This window comes from Phacochoerus africanus, chromosome 5 (assembly GCF_016906955.1).
Source record: "Phacochoerus africanus isolate WHEZ1 chromosome 5, ROS_Pafr_v1, whole genome shotgun sequence".
NCBI lineage: Eukaryota > Metazoa > Chordata > Mammalia > Artiodactyla > Suidae > Phacochoerus > Phacochoerus africanus.
In genome coordinates, this window is record NC_062548.1 from 114,945,938 (window position 1) to 114,971,471 (window position 25,534).

Here is a 25,534-nt window from a genome sequence, read left to right on the forward strand (position 1 = left end):
AGCTTAAATGAATAAATTTATGATTACTAAAAAGTGTAAAAATCATACCATTTTCAAGGTTCTCCATATGCTAATAGGAATAGTGTCTAAAGGGAACTGGGACATCAAGTATTTCTTAGATGAGGGCATTATAATCCAACTATAGAATCCTTTATTCAATGAGCAATAACTGAACAATGAAAGATAGATTATGCCAAGAACGTTTTTGTTTTTTCTTAATTTCTATTAGTAGTATATACCCACACAATGAAAACTTTCCTAAGTTGAATTTTATTTACACAGATAATTCTACTAAAAATTTGCTGCCTAGACTTTTATGCATATAATCTTTTCCTTAACGATTTAATTTCAAGAGTCTGTTATCAATTCCTGAGTGATTACAACTTATGTTTGTCAGATTTACAAATTCGAGAGGTAGGCAATGATATGTAAACATTTTATACTTATTTTACAATCCCTACTTTTGTATCAGGTACATGTTCCTGATGTAATTACCTCATGATGAAATTTAGATATTAACCTTTTGTTAAGACCCTGGCCACCTTATCTGCTCCAGCTCAGCATACTGCATGGCACTCAGTATATCCTTTTTTGTTCTTAGTTTTGCTTGTTCATTTGTTTATTCATTCACATATTTACTAAAAGAACAGGGTTTTAAAAAAGTAAATATTTGTAGTTTGCATTATTTCCCATCATAAGTCTCTTAATTTTAGGGATAATTTGTTTGAAAACAAGCAGAACAGAAAAAGACCATGCAAATTAAGGGTAGTTCAATAACCTGACTTCTAAAAATCATCACCAATTTTTGAAAAGACAACTGAATGGAGATCTATAGCTGAAAAAAGTGACTATCAGTATTGTTTTAAAGAAACTCAGCAACTCTGCCCTGTTATCTTATGGAAGACATCTTAATTATCTAAATTATAAACACATTGTTCATTGATTAAAAGACAATTTTGCCAAAAGCAAAGGATATAGGGACATGACTTCACTTCAATTAAAGTATGAAATTCTAATAGGAAAAAAGCATAAAACATATGCAGAAAATAAGAAGCCTGTTATGGAGTTCCCATTGTGGCTCAGCAGTAACGAATCTGACTGGCATCCATGAGGATGCGAGTTTGATCCCTGGCCCCACTCAGTGGGTTAAGAATCCAGAGCTTCCACGAGCTGTGGTATAGGTTGCAGACGTGGCTTGAATGTGGTGTTGCTGTGGCTGTGGCCTATTCTAGCCCTAGCCTGGGAACTTTCCTATGCCATGATTGCAGCCCTAAAACCAAAAGGAAAAACAACAAAAGCCTGTCATCTTCGTTATCACATAGGAGCACATAAAGAGGCAGAAGTAATCAATCCAGAGTTATGGGAGAGCAAAGCCCCTTAAAAAGGGGAGTATTGTAGAACAGCATATATATGTTGTTAATATATTTTGCTTTAACAAAGAAACTTTAAATATTATACTTACAAATGTAAAATACTTTAAAAAGTCACTTTAAAAGATTTGAAAAAAATACTTTTCAATGTATTTCATACCAGTTACGGTTTAGGACTGTGAGAGTTTGATATATTAAACTTTTCACCTCCTTGAAGAGTGTACAATCTATTGATGAAGGAGGACATTGAAACCAAACCAAATCCTAAGTTGTACATATATCCTGTTTTTGTTCTCTGTCTGTATCCGAGGTATGCAGAAGTTCCCACGCCAGGGATCAAACCGTCACCACAGTGACAATGCCGTATCCTTAAGCTGCTGAGCCACCAGGGAACTCCCGTACATGTATTTTTTAAAATGAAAATTCAAATAAACACAAAAGTAGATAAGGAGGAGTTCAATAAACTCTCAATTACTCATCACCCTGATTCAATAATTACGAAGACTTTGTTACATTTATTTCATTTACCCCTTTGCTTTGCTGATATATTTTTATTTTGCTTTTCAGGGCTGCACCTGCAGCATATGGAAGTTCTCAGACTAGGGGTTGACTCAGAGCTGCAGCTGCCAGCCTACACCATAGTCACAGCAATATCAGATCCAAGTTGCATCCACGACTTAGACCACAGCTCACAGCAACACTGGATATCCTTAACCAACTAGTGAGGCCAGGGATTGAACCTGAGTCCTCAGAGAAACTAGTTGGATTTGTTTCCGCTGATACAAATAGATGATTTGCTGATACAACAGAAACTCTGATATATTTTAAAACAAATCCTAGACACATCCTCTCACCCCTACATACTTGAGCATGCAACTCTGAAAAATATGGGACATCCTTTTTACATAGCAATATGCTATCATCACAGTTAAAATAACTAGCAATGACTCCCCAATATCTAATACTCAGTCTATAATTGAAAAATTTACCAATTATCTCAAAATGTCTATAGTGTGGTTTGTTCTTACCAAAATCCACATAATTCATTTGATTGTTATCTATTATATCTAACTATCATATTAAAATGGGATCAAATATTTCTAGAAAGCTTCAGACAAGCACTGAAAAATGTTAGTGTTGTAATCTACTACTGTTGAAACCTTTCCTCTTAGAGGGTGGAAAGGGTTAATAAAATCATTACATTGTTACTTGTGAGATCAAGGTATAATCTCTTCTACTGCTTTCCTTGTGCAATTAGCTTTCTTAGATCTCAAATTTCCTCAAAAATAAAAGGAGTAGACCTAGGTGAAGTTGAAAATATCAAAATATCCAAAAGTTTTTGTATTTCATACCTGATGAGCTCGACAAATTAAGTCTAAATCATGACGATTCAGAAATTTACTGACTACATCAGCTCCAAAAGTGAAGGAAACACCACGGTCATTTTCTCCCCAACCTTGCACATCCTTATCTGGGTCAGACCACAGCAAATCACAGAGCAAACCTTTAAAGAATCAAAGCACAGCAATGAAAAAACAATATTTGTAAAATAAAGCATATCTATATCCCATTTCTTCTGTAATAAACAGTAATAATCATTTGCCCCCTGGGATAGTATCCCGGCCTATCCAACTCAGCCAGTTTTTTGTTAAAGTAACCATGCAAATACAATGTTGCCTGGCTTTAAAGGCAGTACTCTCCAAAGCTTTCCAGATATAAGAAATATGTGTATGGCACACTTGGAGTTCCCGTCGTGGCACAGTGGTTAACGAATCCAACTAGGAACCATGAGGTTGCGGGTTTGATCCCTGCCCTTGCTTAGTGGGTTAACGATCTGGTGCTGCCGTGAGCTGTGGTGTAGGTTACAGACGCGGCTCGGATCCTGTGTTGCTGTGGCTCTGGCGTAGGCTGGCAGCTACAGCTCCAATTAGACCCCTAGCCTGGGAACCTCCATATGCCACGGGAGTGGCCCAAGAAATGGCAAAAAGACAAAAAAAAGACAAAAAAAAAGAAATATGTGTATGGCACACTCTAAGCATATGATGTTTGGAAAAGGCTGTTCATCTTTAGTTTTTCCCTATGGATAACCAAGTGACCCAGCAATATTTCCCTTAATAGTTCATCTTTTCCTTAGAGACCTACTTATACTGTTTCTGGTGCCATAGTCTATTCCATTAATCTACTTTATCACTGAGCCAGTAACACACTAGACCTTTTAAATAAATCTTTATATGTGGTGGGTTTATCCCCACTTAATATTTTTCTTCAGGATTGTCTTGGTTACTTTTAACCCTTTGTTCTTCCACATATAAACCTGTGAATCAGTTTGTCTAATTCTGTAAATCCAATTTAAATTTCACTGGAACTACATCTGATTTATAGATCATTTTGAGGGAAGAAAACATTTTCTACAAAGGCCTGGAGGATTTAAATAAAGTACAGAGGAACAAAATCAGAGTAATTTAGACTTTAGTAATGTTTTTGGATTAAAAAAAGGTCAGAGCTAAAAAAATATTTATCTAAAGATCTTTATCAAACTAATAGGAATGTAAATCTTAGAAGGGACTGAGACCATCTTGGGAATGTAAACTGAGAAGACCAGGAAAACAACTCTGAGGAATCAAACACTTCATAAGCAAGCAGAGAAGGAATGGGCAAAAAATATTGAGAAGGAATAGTAAACACAAAAGGAAAGGATTAGAATATTAGGATCTCCTGAAAGGTTAATTACCTAGAAGTAGGAAATGCTTTAAGTTACAAGTGCAATGAAAAGGTGGATTAGGACAAAAACCAAAACCAAACCAAACCAAAACAAAAAAAGTGCCACTTAATGAAAGCCAGCCTTAATGAAAGCAATTTCTTGATGGTTGAGGGGAAGAGTGGGTAAAAGTCAAATTGTAGCAAGATTAAGATGGGGTGGATGTTGAGATGGTGATATTAAGTTGGTTTTCTAAGAACTATGGTACTAAGGGTAGAATGTTTTACAATGAGTCACTTTAAAGATTTTTCTGATAATTTATATACTTCAAAACATAGCTTATCAGGGAGAACTTCATTTTGGATCATAGTATATAGCTTGTCTTGATAGGGGAAGTATCTAAAATATCTTGTAGAGTTGGTACAATGTACACTTAACTTCTATTAGTTCCTAAGTTCCTGTCATGATGCTTTAAGAAAACCACCAGCATACAAAACCCACTGTGACAGTTTCAATTTATAAGCTCTTTGTAGTGTCAAAGAATCAGAAGGAGATTCTTGAAATACACACTTTTCTACAATGCTCATACTTTCCAGTCTGTTTCCACAGAAAAAGCAGTGAGAACGCCAAGATGTTATTCTATAATTTTAACATGAGAATAAAACTAGACTGCAATGGCTTTTGGAATTATTTGGAAAATATTGAGAGCCTGGATGCATAAAAAACCAAATAATGGTAGCAAAAACAATGTGGCATTCTTCAACCTTAATGGAATCAAGATAAGCGGCTCAGAGTCAGAGTTCCTGCCGTGGCTCAAGAGGTAATGAACCCGACTAGTATCCATGAGGATGTGGGTTCGATCCCTGGCCTTGCTCAGTGGGTTAAGCATCCAGCATTGCTGGGAGCTGTGGTGTAGGTTGCAGATGTGGCTGGGATCTGGCGCTGCTGTGGGTGTGGTGTAAGCCAGCAGCTGTAGCTCTGATTCAAACCCCCCAGCCTGGTAACTTTCATATGCCACAATACAGCCCTAAAAAGACAAACCGAACCAAACCAAACCTCAGAGTCAAGGTTCAATGTTTATAATCCAGTTCCTACTGATTAAGCATTATAATCATTAAGGTATTGTTTCAAAAAATGTTAATTTATAAATTAAATTTCTAAAGATTACAGAGAACATGGAAGGTCAAAATGACCATTTTCAGCATCTCAGAAACTTCCCATTAAAATATGGTGAAAAGAGAAACCTAACATGCCACCCTTGAAACTAACTTATGTCTGAACTATACCATCAACAGCTCTCAAAACGTAACCTGAAATTTCTATCATTACCTTATTTTAAATAAATACCCTATTGTTTAAATACTGTTTTGTATTAGGTTCAAATATATTCTATAATTATAATCAAATTCTGGTAAAATGTATGTTTTCTTTTTATAATCAATACGAAAACGTGTTACCTAAGTAAGTTATGAGACAATTTATTTCAATCTGCAGTGTCAGTGGCTTACTGATAACAGAGGATCTACCCAAGTGTTTATAATGGTTTATGTTGGGTCATGAGTAGCATTTTGAGTGCTATCATTCTTTTAGTATACTTTCAAGAACACTGAGCAAAACAGTCCAATCACACTTGAAAACAAGCAACCAAATGCATGTTATTAACAATCCAATATAGAGGTTTAGCCATGATTTACTCAAGCACTGGTCCATGAATATTTTTATTGCTTACCTTTCTACAGAGTCTTTAGATCTTAAGAGTGGGAAATGAATTTAATAACCATTCAGCCCAACCCTATTTGATGAATAATCGATTCTCCTTTATGAAATTAACAATACAATCCTCATTATCAGTAAGCTAAGACCTTTTTATCCCTTTCATTCCTAATATATAGTAAGATTTCTAAGCCCTATGGCTCTCTAGACAATCCTCATTTTAAATATATTAAAGTCTGTTGAGAACTGATGAATGGTCTCCCTGCAGTGTGGTCTCCCTACAAAAATAACAATGGGAAAATTAATCCAACAACGTTAAGTTTGTTTAAAAAAAAATCTGGTAGAAACTGTGTTAATGCTTTTAACAGTATGATGTAATAAAAATACAATGGGTCTTTGTTCCCATTCCTGGCACAAAGCTTCTAAAACCTTGGAACCTCCTGACAGTTTTTTGTTATTCCTAAGGAGTCCCCTTTCCTTCACACTGCTTTTTTTTTCTTTTTTTTTTTTTTGTCTTTTTTGCTATTTCTTGGGCCACTCCAGAGGCATATGGAGGTTCCCAGGCTAGGGGTCTAATGGGAGCTGTAGCCACCGGCCTACACCAGAGCCACAGCAACACGGGATCCAAGCTGAGTCTGCAACCTACACCACAGCTCACAGCAACGCCGGATCATTAACCCACTGAGCAAGGGCAGGGACCAAACCCACAACCTCATGGTTCCTAGTTGGATTCGTTAACCACTGCGCCATGACGAGAACTCCTCTTCACACTGTTTTTGCTAATGAGGTGATGTGAGGGAGGTGGGAGAACACAACAGAAAGCTTCACGATGGGGCCCAGTCAGCAGAAAGACTAAAACATGATTAGAGAGTTGGAACTTTCATCCCTCCCATTCAGTACTCATCACTCTGGGGAGGGGTGGGGGTGGAGGGCTAGAAATTAAGTTCTATAAAGATTCCAGACAAAACTACAATTCAAAAAGATACACGGACCCCTATGTTCACAGCAGCACTATTCACAGTAGGTAAGACATGGAAACAACCTAAATGTCCATGGATAGATGAACAGATTAAGATGTGATACATATATACAATGGAATACTACTCAGCCATAAAAAAGAATGAAATAATGCCATTTATAGCAACACGGATGCAACTGGAGATCATCATACTCAACAAAATAAGTCAGAAAGAGAAAGACAAATCCCATGTGATATCACTTATATGTGGAATTTAAGATAAGGCACAAATGAACCTATCTACAAACCAGAAACAGACTCACAGACATAAAGTACTGACTTGTGGCTGCCATGGGGGAGTAGGGAGGGAGTGGAATGGACTGGGAGTTCAGTGTTAGTAGATGCAAACTATTACATTTAGAATGAATAAGCAATGAAGTCCTACTGTACAGCACAGGGAACTATATCTAGTCTTTTGGTGTAGACCATGATGGCAGATAATTATGAGAAAAAGAAAAAAAAAAAAATATATATATATACACACACACACACAGACATACACACATAGGACTGGATCACTCCACTGGCAGAAACTGGCACAACACTTAAATCAACTATACTTTAATAAAAACAAACAAACAACAAAAGAACACTCCTAAACAACTGTATCTGGCAAGCTTCCAGGTTGGTAAACCCATGGATGTCAAAATGTGTGGGAACTGTTCACTTCCCAAATGGGGCTCTCCCCATACCAATGCCCTATGCATCTTCCATTTGGCTGTTCTTGAATTGTATCCTTTATAATAATTGGTAAATATAAGTAAAGCATCAAGGAGGTGGCTATAGGAACCTTTGACTGTAGTTGGTCAGGCAGAAGTACTGTTCTGGGAACTTAACTTGAGGCTGGCAACCGAAGTGGGGGCAAACTTGTGGAATGGAGCCCTTAGCCAGTTGGATCTTGGGTAACTCCAAGGGTTAGTATCAGAACTGAAATGAACTGCCACACCTACTTGCTGCTGCTGGAGAATTGGCTGTGGCACTGAAAAACTGGTTGTCAGAAAATGCCACACAAAAAGGTATTGATGTTTTAAACAAAAGTTGAACGAGGGAAACAGAACAACTTAACTGCATTCAATTCATAGGTTTTCATGGTATTTTATGATGTGAACATCATAATCAGTACATACACTGGTACTCACATATGAATAATTATCATTTTAAAAGCCAACAGAAAAGTTAGGCTAAGAGGCAACTGTGTCTAGAACTTATCTCTAAAGCTAATTAGGTTCATTTGTTAATCAATAAAGAGATTGGAACTTCTCTGCTTTTGTTTTACTTATCTGAAAGTTACTCTCACACCTGATAGTCAATTTTCTCTTTTCCCCACATAAAAATTTCACAGTTTTCCAAACATTCACCACACATCTCCAAGAGACTTCTGTGTCTCAAAAGCCTTAAGAGTTCTAAATATCTGAAACATAGATGATGTGAAGAATAACAGAAAACTACTAGATAATTTAAATGGTAATTACATCCTTGGGTAAGATTATTTTAATTAAAGAACTCAAGAAATTTTGAACAAGTGTTTGAAGAACATAACCAATGCTGATATGAATGAAGGTACTTAGAAAGACTGGAAGGTAAGGGGACTCAATAGCAAGATCTCTTGCAAAAAGTAAGTTTAATAGAACTATTAAACATTTTAAACTTCTGTACCTTGGGGGGAATTAGTAGAAAGTGAACTATTTTATATTACTCCAAATAATCTGTAGTTAGCTTATTGACTATTAAAAAAAAAAACCTCTATTATTTACTTCACAGTACAATCCTATATTCATTAAATATAATTAAGTTTGAATATGCCAATATTTTACATTAAAAAATTCATTAAACTTCTCTATATACTCAACCTGTATCAGGGACATCAGTGGGTCTCATGATTCTCCGAATCTGCTCCATAGACTGCAGGTCTGGTGACAGTCCTATAATATACAAAAAGATGATTCATAGTACTGACATCTGAAAAATTTTTAGTCAAATAAAAAGCATTTAATCAAAGTAGATTCACTATGTAATATTAAAGATACTTAATATTAAAGATACTGTTCCTTTTAATATTACCTTTAAATTATTGGATAATTTTATTTTTTGTCTTTTTAGGGCTGCACCCTCAGCACATGGAGATTCCCAGGCTAGGGGTCGAATCAGAGCTGTAGCCACGGGCCTACACCACAGCCACAGCAAGGTGGGATCTGAGCTGCTTCTGTAACCTATACCACAGCTCACAGCAACGCTGGATCCTTAACCCACTGAGCAAGGCCAGGGATCGAACTTGCAACCTCATGGTTCCTAGTCAGATTCGTTAACCACTGAGCCGCGACAAGAACTCCAAATTATTGGGTTATTAACTAGAATACCACTTTGATATAACAGAACACTATGATTAGGTCTTTTCCACTTTTCCCTACCAGAGAAATAAAACTCTTTTTCATTTTAAAGACTTTTTAAGGAAAAAATTCCTACCACTTTTCTTCCAACCATTCTCTGCCCTTCATAGATAGGTATGATAAACAATAAAAAGCACATGAAAATACCTTAAAATCTTTAAAGTAGTACACAAATATAACCTTGCATTTCTCTTTGGTAGATAATTCAAGTATCATCACAAAGAATGAAACTAAAATTCATACTGCATATTGCTACATTTCCGTTCTTTGCTACACTAATGTGCAAAAGCTATAATTTAAATGTGTAGTATCTAGGGTAAAATGCTTCAATTAACATAGTATATTATGTTCTACCAGAGAATAAACAACTTACTACTTCAGGCCTAGACAAAAGCATCTATCTTTGAGCATTTTCTACCTTAATTCTTCTGATGAAAACTAATTTTCTTACAATATTTTCATTATTTTATTTCCCTGCTAAAAATCCAACATGTAAAGTTCCCATTGTGGCTCAGCAGGTTACGAACCTGACTAGTATCCATGAGGACTCAGGTTCAATCCCTGGCCCCACTCAGTGGATTAAAGATCTGGTGTTGCTGTGAGCTTCGGTGCAGGTTGCAGACATGGCCTGGATCTGGCATTGCTGTGGCTATGGTGTAGGCCAGCAGCTGCAGCTCCAATGTAATCCCTAGCCTAGGAAATTTCCATATGCTGTGGGTGCAACCCTAAAAAGACAAAAAACAAAACAAAAACAAAAACCCCAACATGGTTGTTAAACCATTCAACAGAATCCTTTGCTCAGTGTTCAAATTTCTGTACTCTGAAACCATCATTCCACAACATACATTTGACATTCTATTCTAGTTGGGCCAGTCCTCCACATAGGACTTAATCTAGACAACACAGAAAAAAGATTGTCTCAAGTCCTCTTCACCTCTCCCAAGTCTATTCTACAAAACCCATGTCTCCATACAGTCAAGCTTATTTATTTAACAAGACATACAGATAACATATCACTCTACTAAAAAAAAATTACCTTTAGGACTGAAGCTGACATATTACACAGAGCCTAGAACTCTCAGCATGTAAGAATATTAAACTCAATTATATTTGCTTTCTGATGAGAAAGGTATTTAATACAGACAGTAAAAGAATCATGATCCTCTCATTTCTACTGATAGCAGGGGTGTCTTTCTGTCAGAACTGAGGCAAAGGAAAGACATTTTTTTCAAACAAAACTCTGGTTATCCTCCTCCTATGTGAAATTCTTTAAAGACAAGTATTCATTTGTGTTTTCATTATGCATAAATAACCACGAATTTCTAGTGATTAAAAGAGACTTCAGCGATGTTTAAAACCAGTTTTTATCACTTGAGTTTTCACAAAAGCGCTGCTTTGTTTTCCCGCAGCATCTCAATTATTGCAGGTCTTTTTTAAATAATGGAAGAAAAGCCCATAAGGCAAATTTACTAGTCTACCTCCGTGACAACAGAAGATCTTCTCATCCACAATGGCAGCTATAGGCAAGCAGTTGAAACAATCAGTGAAGGTCTTCCACAATTTAATATTAAACCTTCGTTTGCCTATAAAAAGGACAAGCAAATAGAATAAATCTAAAACTATTCTCATTAGTTGTCTCACAGCAACAGAATTATGAATGATTATAATTTTCTATTTAGCATTTGTTTTTCCTATCATGAATGTTACCTGTACTTTTAAAATAGGTAATAAATATAATAAACATTCAGTACTTTCAGCAGTTATAAAAACTAGAGACTGTGCTAGATGTTTTATGAAACAAATCACTTTAAGATCATTATAACACTTGTGTATTATAATAATCATTATAATACTCGATCCCTGGCCTCGCTCAGTGGGTTGAGGATCCGGCGTTGCTGTGACCTGTGGTGTAGGTCGCAGACGTGGCTCAGATCCTGAGTTGCTGTGGCTCTGGTGTCGACCGGCAACTACAGCTCCGATTGGACCCCTAGTCCGGGAACTTCCATATGCTGCAAGTGAGGCCCTAGCTTTTAAAGACAAAAAAAAAAAAAAAAGACATAATCACTAGTTAAATTCCTAGCCACATTAGTAAGCAGAACTAAAAACGGTGTCTCTGGAGACTATTTTAATTCTAATGCATTGGTAACACAGCATAAACTTACTGCCAAAAAAGGAGAGTTTCCAGGTATTTAAGTAGTATTTATCATTGAATTTCTACTTGGCACTGTAACAAGTATAAACAGAGTACAACAAATAAGGACATCTCAGAGTGTTAGGTATCCTTATTTCCCTAGTTTTATAAGACAGATTAAAATTCTAATAATAAACTTCAACTTTTAAATAATTTCATAGAACTTCTCAGTGTTTTTTTGTGACACAGGGTCAGTAACTTTTTGTCATATCAGAAGAAAGTTGAGAGCTGAAACTTAATGGACACCAGAAAACCGGAGGCTACTGTCTGTAAGGACCTGTGTTCCACTTGGATATTTTTACTGTGTATAAAATATATATAAAAGGGCCTTTTAGCTGAGTAAGCTACAGTCAATCTGAAGCAATATGACTAAGGAGATTCCAAGGAACTGATTTAATTAACAACATGTTTCCCAGTTTCAGGTTCCTTTTCATGAAAGGCTCTCTTCTTGAGAGCCTTCTGTTTGATAGATCCTATTTTTAAAAGCTTTGAATTGAAGCAACTCTTTTGAAATGGAAAATTAATGAATTTCCCCATTTTTCCATTAATAATAAGTAAGTTATAATATTTACTTACATTCATCATAGAATCCATAAATGCGATTGATGCTAGCACACTCATGGTTTCCTCTTAAGAGAAAGAAGTTCTCTGGATATTTGATTTTATAAGCCAGCAGCAAACAAATGGTTTCCAAAGACTGCTTTCCTCTGTCTACATAATCTCCTAAGAAAAGATAGTTGGCCTCTGGTGGGAAACCTCCATATTCAAATAATCGCAGTAAATCTGTATACTGTCCATGAATATCTCCTAAAAAATAATAAGACCCAGTTTTAGGAAACTTGGTTACTCTGGTAAGCAGCTTCTAAGAAATGACTCTCAATGTTTATGCCCTTAGGTAATCCTCTTCTCTTGATGGGGGCTGTAGCTAGTGACTTAAAAAGTAAGATGGGCTGTACTTCTGAGATTAGGTTACCGCCTAATCTCTCTCCTGCCTTCTCTCGTGCTCAATAATGAAGCCACCTTATGGAAAAGGACACACAGTAAAGTGAAGGAGGCCTCTGGCCAACAGCTTGTTAGGAATGGAGGCCCTCTGGGTACTGAAAGCCTGTATCTCCACATCCTTGACAACAATGGATATCAATTTCTGACATTTTCCCAATCTGATCAGAGTTCCAGATTTGCTTTTAAATTGCATTTCATTGGTTACCAGTGAGACTAAGGGTCTTATGTTTATTGGGCTTTTGAATTTTTTCTACAATCAGCCCACCCTCACCATTTAAATTTTCCTATTGTATGGCCTTTTTCTTATTTCTAAGAACTCTTTATATATATAGTGTGAACTGCAATTTTTTAATCTGTTGCAGATACAGAAACTTTTTTGTCTCTAACTTGTTATTTTATAAGTCCCAATTTCTATAACTTCATGTAATAAAACCCAGTATTCTTTTTTTCACAAAAATTTTTACCTGTTTTCTCTAAATTGTCTCCAATGTAAATATAGGAGGAAAACCAGGATTCAAAAGAGATTGTTTCCAACTTTACCCATTTACATACCACAAATCTTCAGTGGTGCTTCCAATTCCAAAAGAATAGGCTGGCTGAGAAAGATCTCCCGAGACTTGATACATAAACCCCGAACCTCTGCTTCAGTCATCTGCACAATCTTTCCTGGACGACATCCTCGTACTGATAAACAATAAATAAAATGGTCAATTTTCTAAAATTTAGTCATAAAATAGTAATTCTTAAAAAGGAGTCATGCCCATTATTTTGAAGATCAGAAGAGTTATGTAGGCAGCATGACTGTTGTGTCCCATGGCTAACAGTAAGGTTATGCAATGACCTCTGGTTTCCATCTTCACTGTTGCTGGTTTCTGATGCTCTTCAAGACTGTTGCCACGGAAATCCAGACTTCTTTGTTCATCAGTGGCCAACTTGAGGTCTTGCAGCCCAAGTGACCTAAGCTCCATTAATTTAATATGGTTCCCAGTAATTCCTGGGATGAGGTGGGGAGGAATGATCCATGAAGAGTTCCTTGTTTGACCTACTGAATTGAACTTGCAATCATTTCCTCTCATCATTACCTTCTCTACTGGCCCTTTCTCTTTCTCTTAAAAAACCTTAGGTTATCAAAATTTAATAGTGAAGTTTCAGTTGTGGCTCAGTGGGTTAAAAACCCAACATAGAGTTTGTGAGGATGTGGCTTCTATCCCTGGCCTCACTCAGTAGGCAAAGGACCCATCGCTGCTGCAGTGTAGGTTGGCACCTGATTTGGCCCCTACCCAGGAAATTCCTTATGCTGCAGGTATGGCCGTAAAAAGAAAATAAACACCTCTTCTTGTTTTTTGTTTTTGTTTTTTTGCTTTTTAGGGCCGCAACTATGACATATGGAGGTTCCCAGGCTACAGGTCAAAAAGGAGCTACAGCTGCCAGCCTACACCAAACCACAGCAACACAGGATCCCAGTCACGTCTGTGACTTATATCACAGCTCGCAGCAACACTGGATCCCTGACCTACTGAACGAGGCCAGAGATCGAACTGCATCCTCATGGGTACTGGGTGGATTCATTTCTGCTGCATCACAAAGGGAACTCCAAAAGAAAATAAATAAATTTAAACATTTTAGAAAATTTAGTTGTAACTTGATGGCGATGATTATTAAGTAAATCAAGACTAGTGTGGATCACTCTGAAGTGTCAAAGTGTCAAACAGCCTAAATTATAGTGGTGAATATTTTATATTAGTTTTAGTTCTTCTAAAAATTATCTCTTTAAATTTTGACCAAGCAAGTAATTTAGGTTACAATAAGGTACACTTCAACTAATTTTTACAGAGCTAAATATGCTTCAACTTATAAGTCCTGCTAATTCATAGAACTAAAATTTACTGGAACAAAAACACATGGCACAAAACTTATTTCACTGCCTGCTTTTTCCCTAATTAATATCTCTGAAGTTAGGAGATACTTTGCAATCAATAATTTCTTACAACTATAACTGGCACTGGCTTCCCCCCACTTAATAGCAAATAAAATAGCAAATGTCATAATCAATCACATCTAAGAACAGATCAAATGCAGTTATAGAAGCTAAAGGTTCTTCCAAAGGTTAAGCTTGACAAGTGACCAAATTTTAAGGAGTAAACTAGGAAAATGGTTGGGATAACAGGGTAGACAGCTCAGGGTAATCCCGCTGTCTTTCAATTCAAAAGTCATTCTCCCTTATGAACTCCCACCAGTATGTGTACTCCTTGATTTCCAAGAGCACCTCAAATCTCTCAGTCAACTGAAAAAAAAAAAAAATAAATCAAGGCAACCTGCTACACAGGGGAACTAAATCACCATCACAATATTCATGAGGAATTCTGATATGTGGGTATATGAGCCTAGAACCAAGTGTCTTTTTAGATTATGAAGATACTACAAATCTGCATACTTAATTCAGCGCAAAGCAGTTTCACGCCATCTCATTTACTCCTTTTGCAATCCCAGGAATTAGGTAGGCAACTTATTATCTCCATTGTACAAGGAAAGAGAGAGATTAAATAACCTGCACAAGATTACTAGAGACAGTAAAAGCAGCAGAGAAGAATTTAAAACCAAGGTCTTCTACCTCTAAAGTCAATACTCTTTCAGGTCCTCCACAGAAAATTTTTTAGACAAAAATTTCCCAGAAAAGAAAAACCCATTACAGCAAATATCTACCCTAATATTGTTTAGAAAATATTTTGAGATATTACATAAAGTACATTTTGATTATGTATGCACCTAAGTAACCACCCCAGTCAAGAAAGAGAATAAGGCTCCCTTATGACCTAAGGATTCAATAACGCCCAAGGTTACTACTCTTATTTCTTTCAGAATAGATTAATCTAACTTGTTTCTGAATTTTAGGTAAATAGAAATATAAAACATACACTCTTTTGCTCATTATTGTTATCTCTGAGATTAAAGCACACTGTATTTAGCAACCATTTTAATTATTCCACTGTATGAAGACCGCTATACATACATATATGCTATGTCCATGGCATGCAAAAGTTCACAGGCTAGGGATCAAACCTGTTCCTCTGCAGTGACCCAAGCCACAGTTGTGACAATGCTGGATCCTTAACCAGCTGAGCCACCAAGGAACTCCACCACAATATATTTATCTATTCTATTTGGGTCATTTCCAGTTTGAGGCTACTATGAATGCTTATGAATATTCAAGTACATCTTTTGGCACACATATAACATAGGAGAATCGCTAGGTCACAGGTAAGACTTACTAGCTTTATTAAGAAGTGGATACACCAGTTTCCCAGAGTGTTGAAACCAATTACAATCCCACCAGCAATACTTGTCAACACTAAGTATTTTTAATTTTAGTCATTCTGTTGAGTATATAGTGATATTCACTGAGATTTTAGTTTGCATTTCCTGAGAAGTAATGTTGTCAAATACCTTTTCATATATTTGATAGGCCATTGGGACATCCTTTACTGGTGAGGTTCGTTTTAAGTTTTTGTTTATTCTTTAAAACTGGACTTAAAAAAATTGACTTGTAGGCATTCTTTACATGTTCCAGATGAATCTTTTGTTGGTTACATTACAAGTATCTTCTCCCAGTTTATGATCTGCTTTTTCACTCTCTTAATGCTGACTTTTGATAAACAGAAATATTTTATTCAAATCCATCTTAGTTAGGGAGTTCCTGTCATGGCATAGTGGTTAATGAATCCGACTAGGAACCATGAGGTTGCAAGTTCGATCCCTGGCCTTGCTCAGTGGGTTAAGGATCCGGTGTTACCATGAGCTGTGATGTAGGTCACAGATGCTGTGGCTGTGGCGAAGACCAGCGGCCACGGCTCCAATTAGACCCCTAGCCTGGGAACCTCCATATGCCTCAGGAAATGGCGCTAGAAAAGGCAAAAAGACCAAAAACAAAAACAAACAAAAAACCCATCTTAGTTAAATTTAATCTTTTGTCTGGCATCTTGTTCAAGAAACATCTCCCTAGACACTTTACTGAAATAATGTATCTTAATTTTGTGTATGGTTTGAAGTAAAGGTCAAGGCTTTTTTTCCCCTTAAAATTTCTTTCCTTTCAGTTTTCTTGAGATATAATTGACATGCAGCACTGTATAAGTTTAAGGTATACAGCATGATTTGACTTACCAAAATGATTACCACAATAAATTTAGTGTACAGCCATCATCTCATATAGGTACAAAATAGAAAAATTGTTTTCCGTGATGCAAACTCTCAGGATCCACTCTCTTAACAGCTTTCATATATAACATACAGCAGGGTTATTTTTAACAAGTTGTACATCACATCCCTAGTAGGTATTTATCTTATAACTAGAAGTTTGTACCTTCTGACGACCTTCATCAGACACCCTTCCCCCCACCCTTGCCTCTGGTAACCACAGATCTGATTATCTTCTCCCATGAGTTTGTTTGCCTTTTAGGTATAACTGGTCTACAACACTATGTTAGTTCCTGGTGCAACACAGTGATTTGATATTTCTCTACATTTCAACATGATCACCATGGTAAGTCTAGCTACCATCTGTCACCATACAAAGACATTATATTCTTATTGACTGTATCCCCCACACTGTACATTTCAGACCCATAACTCATTTATTTATTGGAAGTTTGGGCCTCCTAACCTCCCTCACCATTTCTCTTATCTCCCGCAATGCCCCCTACCCTGGCAATCCCTTGCTTGTTCTATCTATCTATGACTGTTTGGTTTGTTCATTTGTTGCTTTTTTTTTTTTAGATTCCACATGTAAGTGAAATCACACATTATTTGTCTTTGACTTACTACTTTTTTTTTTTTTGTCTTTGTTGTTGTTGTTGCTATTTCTTGGGCAGCTCCCACGGCATATGGAGGTTCCCAGGCTAGGGGTCTAATGGGAGCTGTAGCCACCGGCCTACACCAGAGCCACAGCAACGCGGGATCCGAGCTGCGTCTGCAACCTGCACCACAGCTCACGGCAACGCCAGATCGTTAACCCACTGAGCAAGGGCAGGGACCGAACCCGCAACCTCATGGCTCCTAGTCGGATTCGTTAACCACTGCGCCACGACGGGAACTCCTGACTTACTTCTAATTCACCACCCCCACTCACCCACATACACATCCTCTTTATCCATTCATCTATTGATGGGCACTTAGGTTGCTCCCACATCTTGGCTATTGTAAATGATACTGGAATGAACACAGATGTGTATATATCTTTCCATACTAGTGTTTTCATTTTTTTTGGGGTAAATATCCACAAGTGGAATTGCTGAATCCTATAGTAGTTTTATTTTCCATTTTTTGAGGAACCTCTATTCTGTTTTCTACAGTGGCTGCACCTATTTACATCCCTACCAATACTGTACAAGTGTTCCCTTTTCTCCATATCCTCACCAACACTTGTTGTCTTTTGATAATAACCATTCTGAAAGGTATGAGGTGACATCTCATTGTAGTTTTGACTTGCATTTCCCTTAGTAATGCTAACCATCTTTTCATGTGTCTCTTGGTCATTGGTATGTCTTTGGAGAAATGTCTGTTCAGGTCTTCTGCTCATTTTTCACTTTTTTTTTGCTTTTTTTCAGGGCCGCACTGGTGGCATATGGAGGTTCCCAGGCTAGGGGTGGAATCGGAGCTGTAGCCTCCGGCCTCTGGCCTATGCCACAGCAATACCAGACCTGAGCCAGGTCTGTGACCTACACCACTGGTCATGGCAATGCTGGATCCTTAACCCATTTAGCGAGGCCAGGGATCGAACCGGCAACCTCATGGTTCCTAGTCAGATTCCTTTCCACTCCGCCATGATGGGAACTCCTACTCTGATTTTTTTTTGACGTTAAGTTGTATGAGTTCACTTTTATCCATAAAGACAGTCAATTGATTTAGCATCATTTATTGAAAAGATCATCTTTCTCCACTGAATTTGCAGGGCTACTAGCGTGGTGGAAAAATCAGATGACCATACGTGAATGGAGTCTTTCTAGACACTCTACACAGTACATTAACCTGTTTATTTTTACATCAGTATTATGGCATTTTAATTACTATAGCTTTTTATAAAGTCTTGGTATCTGGTAATATATAGGCATTCCCATTTTGTTAATACTGCCTTGGCTAATCTAGGTCCTCTTGCATTTTCAAATGTTTTAAAACTGGTTTGTCTACTCCCCTTCACCTCTGACTTATTTTAGTTGGGAATGAATAGGTAAGTGCAGGACTGCCACACTAAAAACTGTAAACAGTATTGAGGGAAACAAATGACAATGTAAATAAAGAAGAAATACGTTTATTTACTATCCATGGGCACTTTCGGGATACAATGGCAGAATTAAGACAGAGACCATATGGGACACCCCCATGGCTTCACATGGTTTCCGAAGGTACTAGAAATTGCAGAGATACCATCATAACAACAGTGTCCTGAGTGTCTACTTACTGCTGTGCTGTAACATTTTATTTTACTTTTATTACCAGTGCATACTCATCATGTCAAAGGAGGAAAGTGAAATATAAATGTCTAAGGCGGGGCGTGCAGATTATCTTATTACTGAATTGGATGACTAGGCATTGTATTTATGACATTATGACTGTGCTAAAAGAACACATATTCCATTATGAAACTAAGCACTCATCACAACATTCTTAACTCACAGGAAAGTAACAATCAAGAAAATTTAAAAAATTTTAAATGCATCTCGGAGTTCCCGTCGTGACACAGTGGTTAACGAATCCAACTAGGAACCATGAGGTTGCAAGTTCGATTCCTGGCCTTGCTCAGTGGGTTAAGGATCTGGTGTTGCCGTGAGCTGTGGTGTAGGTTGCAGACTCGGCTTGGATCTCGCGTTGCTGTGGCTCTGGCGTAGGCTGGTGGCTACAGCTCCGATTTGACCCCTAGCCTGGGAACCTCCATATGCCGCAAGAGCGGCCCAAGAAATGGCAAAATAATAATAATTAAAAAAAATTTTTAAATGCATCTCATCACAGCACAATTTCTTCACAAAAATAAAAATGAGGAGTTCCTGTCATGGCTCAATGGAAATAAATCCAACTAGGAACCATGAGGTTGCAGTTCGATCCCTGGCCTCACTCAGTGGGTTAAGGATCTGGTGTTGCCATGAGTTGTGGTGTAGGTTGCAGACACAGCTCAGATCTTGCATTGCTGTGGCTGTGTCATAGGTTGGCAGCTGCAGCTCCGATTAGACCTCTAGACTGGAAGCCTCCACATGCCACAGGTGCAGTCCTAAAAAGCAAACCCCACCCCCCCAAAAATAAAAATGAGGCTGCAACAAAAGTTTCCAACTGGTTTATGTGTTAGCAAGCAAGGAAAAGCCATTTACTAATGGAGAGTTAATTAAATAGTGTTTAAGAAAGCCAAAGAAATACGTCCTGAGAAAATAAACTTGTTTAAGTACATTTATTAGTCTGTTAAAACAATTTTTGAGAGTTGAGGACACTGGAAGGAACATAAGTAATCAGTTAAAAAAAAAGAAAAAAACCAAACAAGTGAATTTGAGTGGTTTCCTCGGCTCTTGATGAATTCACAGATATTACTAACACTTTTGCTTACTTGAGGAGCCAATACTGAATCTGAAGGGACTGAAAAGTTAGCCTCTATACAGCCTCTAGCCACAGGCAAGAATATTTTAAAAGAAGCTAAGGAAAAAACAAAACAACGAACAACAAAAACCCCTCAAAACACTGATGCAAGTAAAAATATTCATGGAACATAAAAATACTTAGGTGGACAATTTTACAAAGCTTGTGAAAATTTGTCAGTGGGAAGATGTTTTAATCATACAATTGAACCAGTGGTATCAACGGCATATTTCATTAGTTCTGATGAACTTAACCACTGTCAGTTCCAAAAATGTCTATCAGAAACAAAAGCTGAAATCCCGACTTGCCCTATCACATAGCAATTCAGTGGTGATAAATTTTTATTGTGTTTTTTGTTTGTTTGTTTTTAGTTCGTGGCCAATAACTGAAATTTTTCTGCATGAGAAGAATTTCTTCACCCTCAATCACTACTATCAAACATTGAGTAGATTTTATACATTAGATTTTGCTGCAGACCTGATGTTTCTTAGTAATTCAATCTAAAATTAAAATGCAAAAATATTTATATGTGAAATGTACCCTATGCTAAGTCACTTTGACAACTAATGTTACTTGAATCACAAGCAAAAGTCAAGTTGCTTTATATAGTTCCAGTGCGGACAAAAGTTAAAACAAGGGAGATCTTCATTCTGTCACAAATTTGCACTGGATATTATTTTCTAAGATCAAACCAGGGTTCCAACAGCATTCTTCAAGCCCCCATGCTAGTATCAAAATTCATTTTATCGTGCAGTTGATAACTTCCACCTAACCTTCCACTAGAACTGACTGCAATGTAATGACACACTAAAAGGAAACTACATACCTTCCAAGTGGTGACTAAAATCACTTAACTAAAGTCATATGCTTGTGGATTGATATTAGTTTTGGCAGTACCTACTTGTATTAAAATACAGCTTCCAAGCTGAAATACATAAAATCTCATTACAGATCAGCATCAAAAGATGAACACTTCTGGAAGTTCCCGTCATGGCTCAGGGGAAATCTGACTAGTATCCATGAGGATGCAGGTTCAATCCCTAGACTCACTCTGTGGGTTAAGGATCTGGCGTTGCTGTGGCTGTGGTAGAGGCTGGCAGTTGCAGCTCTGATTCGATCCCTAGCCTGGGAACCTCTATATGCAGATCTAAAAGACGAAAAAAAAAAAAAAAAGATGAACAGTTCCAACTGATTTTGATAATACAGAAGACTAACACTGAACCTCAGTTAAGCAAAATGTTATCTCCCCCCCCCCCAAAAAAGTTCTCTCCTCTCATGATTACAAAAAATTATACTCAACCATTATACTTCGAATTTCATATTCATGTAAAAACCTTTCAACCTGCTTGTCTTTTAAATTACAAATGGTGTATGATATAAATGTCTGTGTGTGTACTGCATGTATACTAAATTGTCTTCAATAACTACCTGCTATTTGCTCCAGTAAGTTCTTACTAATAACTGCCTTCTCTAAAACGGAATGACAAGAAAAAATAACTTCACTATTGTTTATACCTGCTCCGTGAAATCATAGTAATAATCCTCATTAACCTTTAATTTTTAATTTCTACCCTACCAGAAAGATTCACTGAAGGCGACATGTCAATCAACAGCAACGCTAAGTTAACTTAAATCCAGATTTCCTAAATTTCTTAAATTTTTTCTTTGTGGTAAAAATGGCAATTTCTGTATACTTAGTATATAAGTCTACTTTAAACCATAAAAAAAAGTAAAATTTTTACAACTGGCTAGAATGTGGAACTTTGGGTTTTAAATCAAAGAATTAGGCAGCTGTCATAACTTCAAATTCAAGTCTGCCTGATAGGAATAATTAATACGTGACTTCAGAGCCTATAGATGGTCTTTAAGAACTCTGTATAATAACCCAAACTGTCAGTAATACTGTGTATGTACATGAATATATATGTATATTTTCCTGAGAAGGCTGAGGGCTTTCAAGATTTTCAGAGGGGTCTGAGAATTATTATAAGTTAAAAAATCATTCCAGGTACACTAGTAAACAGATAGGTAATGAAAAAAGAGTAAAGAAGAAAAGTAACAGGAGTTCCCATCGTGGTACAGGAGTTCCCATCGTGGTGCAGTGGTTAACGAATCCGACTAGGAACCATGAGGTTGCGGGTTTGGTCCCTGCCCTTGCTCAGTGGGTTAACGATCCGGCGTTGCCGTGAGCTGTGGTGTAGGTTGCAGACTCGGCTCGGATCCCACGTGGCTGTGGCTCTGGCATAGGCCGGTGGCTACAGCTCTGATTCGACCCCTAGCCTGGGAACCTCCATATGCTGCGGGAGCGGCCCAAAGAAAGAGCAAAAAAGACAAAAAAAAAAAAAAAAGAAGAAGAAAGAAAAGTAACAGATACAGGGGAGGGCTAGACATTTCAGGAATAGAAGGGAGTGCCTTAGCCCTATGTTTCTGATTGTGATCCAGTTTCACTTAAAAATGCCCTTGATAAAGCAGTAAGAACAACCAAATTTCCACCATCAAGGAAATATCTTTTAAATATTCTGCATGATGAAGCATTTCTGTTGCAAATCAAAATACAATGGTTGTTTTCAAGAAAGGCACTCATGTGACTGTTTTAGTTCTAAGCTGATCTAGCTACTTTTTTTCACAGAACATCTTTTTTACTGGAAAGCACACGTGACAAACTATGGTTATTCACACTTAGGATATTTAACAGATCCTCCTGAAAATGAAGGAAGAGAGCCTGTCATTTCAAAGAAAACAACTGACAGTATTTGTTGCTAGTGAAAATTAAAATTCTGGAAACCTTGTACCCAGCACCACCAATTTGACAGCTTCTTCAAGCTTAAGGACTCTTCTGATACACTGTACTAGTAACAATTTTTTTTTTTTTTGGTGATATTGTATAAAATGTGTAAACACTGAACATCTGCATAACTCAGTTAAACCAGTATTTTTTTAAATGATCAATATATGTTACAAAGCCATTTGTAAGATCTATCAATGAGGATGTAGGTTCAATCCCTGGCCTCACTCAGTGGGTTATGGATCTGGTGTTGCTGGGAGCTGTGGTGTGGGTTGCAGACATGGCTCTGACCTGGAGGAGCTGTGTTTGTGGTGTAGGCCGGCAGCTACAGCTCTGATTTGACCCCTCGCCTGGGAACCTCTATATGCAGCAGGTACGGCCCTAAAAAGACAAAATAAATAAGTAAAATGAAAGATAGATCAACGGATTTTTTTTTTTTTCTTTTTTAGGGCCACACCTTCAGCATATGGAGGTTCCCAGGCTAGGGGTCAAACAGGAGCTGTAGCTGCTGGCCTACACCACAGCTACAGCAACACAGATCTGAGCCATGCCTGCGACCCACACCACAGCTCAGGGCAACACCCGATCCTTAACCCACCTAGCGAGGCCAGGGATCAAACCGGCAACCTCATGGTTCCTAGTCAGATTCGTTTCCACTGCACCACGACGGGAACTCAAGATCAATGGATTTCAGATTCTACATTACAACTAACCTTTAAGAAATTACCGCCTACTGATTTTTAGTATAATATTGAAGAATATCCACCATTATCTAAAAAGGCTATTAAAGTATTCCTCCTTTTCCAACTTCACATCTGTAAAAGTATATTTTTTTCACAAATTCAACCAAAACGATGCATCAAAATGAACTGAAACAAATCAGATATGAGAATTGTGCTGTCTTCCACAAAACTAGATATTAAAGAGATGCAACGGACTTCCCGCTGTTGCACAGTGGGTAAGGATCCATTGCAATGGCTTGGATTGTTGTGGAGACACAGGTTTGATCCCCAGCCTTGCACAGTTGGTTAAAGAATCTGGTGTTGCTGCATCTACGGCATAGGTCACAGCTGCAGCTCAGATTTGATCCCCTGCCCAGGAACTTCCATACGCCACGGGGGTGGCCAAAAAAGAAAAAGAGATGTACTTGTCACTATTTCATTTTAGAAAACAAACACTACTTGTGTTACATGAATTAAAGAATATTTTTAAATTCTCAGTTTTAACACAGTACTGGTAAATAATGCACATAAATAAAAGTTCGTGTTCTCCATTCTTTTTGAATATAAAATAGTCCCAATATTCAAAAAGTTTGAAATCCATTGCTCTCTAGTCCCTAACCAAAATAAAACTACCAAATCTCCTTAAATCACCTTTCACCATTTTATTCTGCCTAGAAATATCTCTCCTCCTGAGTACCAACATTAGTATGTCAAACCAGATTACAAACTAAGAAATGGGAATAAGAAAGAACTGTTTTACATACATACAGACAGACCATGTATAAGTGGTTGTATGCAATAAACACAATGTGGAAGGCACATCTGTTGGAGCTTCATGAGGAACAGCAATCTCGAAAATTACCATGGGGAAAGTCCAAGGCTCAGCAGCATAAGAAGCCCTCTATTACCTTCTCTCAGCTCAGGTTTATACTAAACAGTAACAATAACAGCTAACATTTTTCTGAGCTTTTATTATGTTCAAAGTGTTTTTACCAGTTTAATCATTACAGACACAGTATGAAGCAGGCACTTGTTATCATCCCCCAAATGCAGAAGCAACTAGGGTAGAGCTGAAATTAAAATACATGCAGAACCTTTATCTTTAATCAGTATAAACATGACTTCCCACTGATCGAGGCCAGGGATTGAACCTGCATCCTCATAGATACTAGTTGGGTTTTTAATCTGCTGAGCCATAGTGGGAACTCTTGAAAAAATAACTTGAGTTCTCTAAATATGGAAAACAGGAGGCAGGATAAGGGAAGAGGTAAAATGGTGTTACACAAGCAATCAAAGCAAAATGTTTTGGTCAATAGTTTGGTAGTTGATGAGAACTCAGGAATAGTCTCTGATAAACATTCTAAGGATTAAATTCCTTTATGATGAAATAAACTGTGCCAAACCCTCCAAATTATACAGTGTTGGCATATATCAAGACCCAAAGGCAATATTCCCACCAGGTTATGCACCTAGTGTTATATCTCTATTTGTCTTTGCACAGATGCAGATAAATTTGGGAAGGGAGAGCCTTGATTATTAGGAAGTTTCTGTATATATATATATATTTTTTTTTTTTGGTCTTTTTCCAGGGCCACACCCGCAGCATATGGAGGTTCCCAGGCTAGGGGTTGAATTGGAGCTGTAGCCGCCAGCCTACGCCAGCGCCACAGCAAAGCCAGATCCGAGCTGTCTGCGACCTACACCACAGCTCAGGGCAACGCCAGATCCTTAACCTACTGAACCTGAAACCTCATGGTTCCCAGTCGGGTTCGTTAACCACTGAGCCACAATGGGAACTCCCATGTATATTCTTATAAATCACTTTGCTATATATGTGAATAGTAAATACACAGGCAGATTAAAGGACAACTGCCACTTTCCTTTTACTACTTTCTCTGCTGTATGACATGTACCCACCTAGACCAGGGTGTTAAGTCCCCCATTAAACTAGGAAAAGACTGGCTACTAGTTATTTATACTTATTTAACTTCAGAATGGGTTTCTGCATTTTTTGTTCTACATCTCTAATTGTGTAAT

General features: G+C 37.5%; 1 protein-coding gene across 3 annotated transcripts in view; it reads right to left on the minus strand.

Annotated features, from left to right (window-relative positions):
* PPP1CB (protein phosphatase 1 catalytic subunit beta) overlaps positions 1 to 25,534 on the minus strand; it is a 37,160-nt gene that overhangs the window by 5,043 nt on the left and 6,583 nt on the right. For all 3 annotated transcript variants that reach the window (XM_047782357.1, XM_047782359.1, XM_047782358.1), the window contains 5 exons: positions 12,932 to 13,063; positions 11,954 to 12,184; positions 10,665 to 10,769; positions 8,650 to 8,721; positions 2,723 to 2,874 (listed from right to left, as the gene is read on the minus strand). In XM_047782357.1, coding sequence (XP_047638313.1) covers positions 2,723 to 2,874; positions 8,650 to 8,721; positions 10,665 to 10,769; positions 11,954 to 12,184; positions 12,932 to 13,063 — 692 coding nt within the window. The remainder of the gene's footprint in view (positions 1 to 2,722; positions 2,875 to 8,649; positions 8,722 to 10,664; positions 10,770 to 11,953; positions 12,185 to 12,931; positions 13,064 to 25,534) is intronic.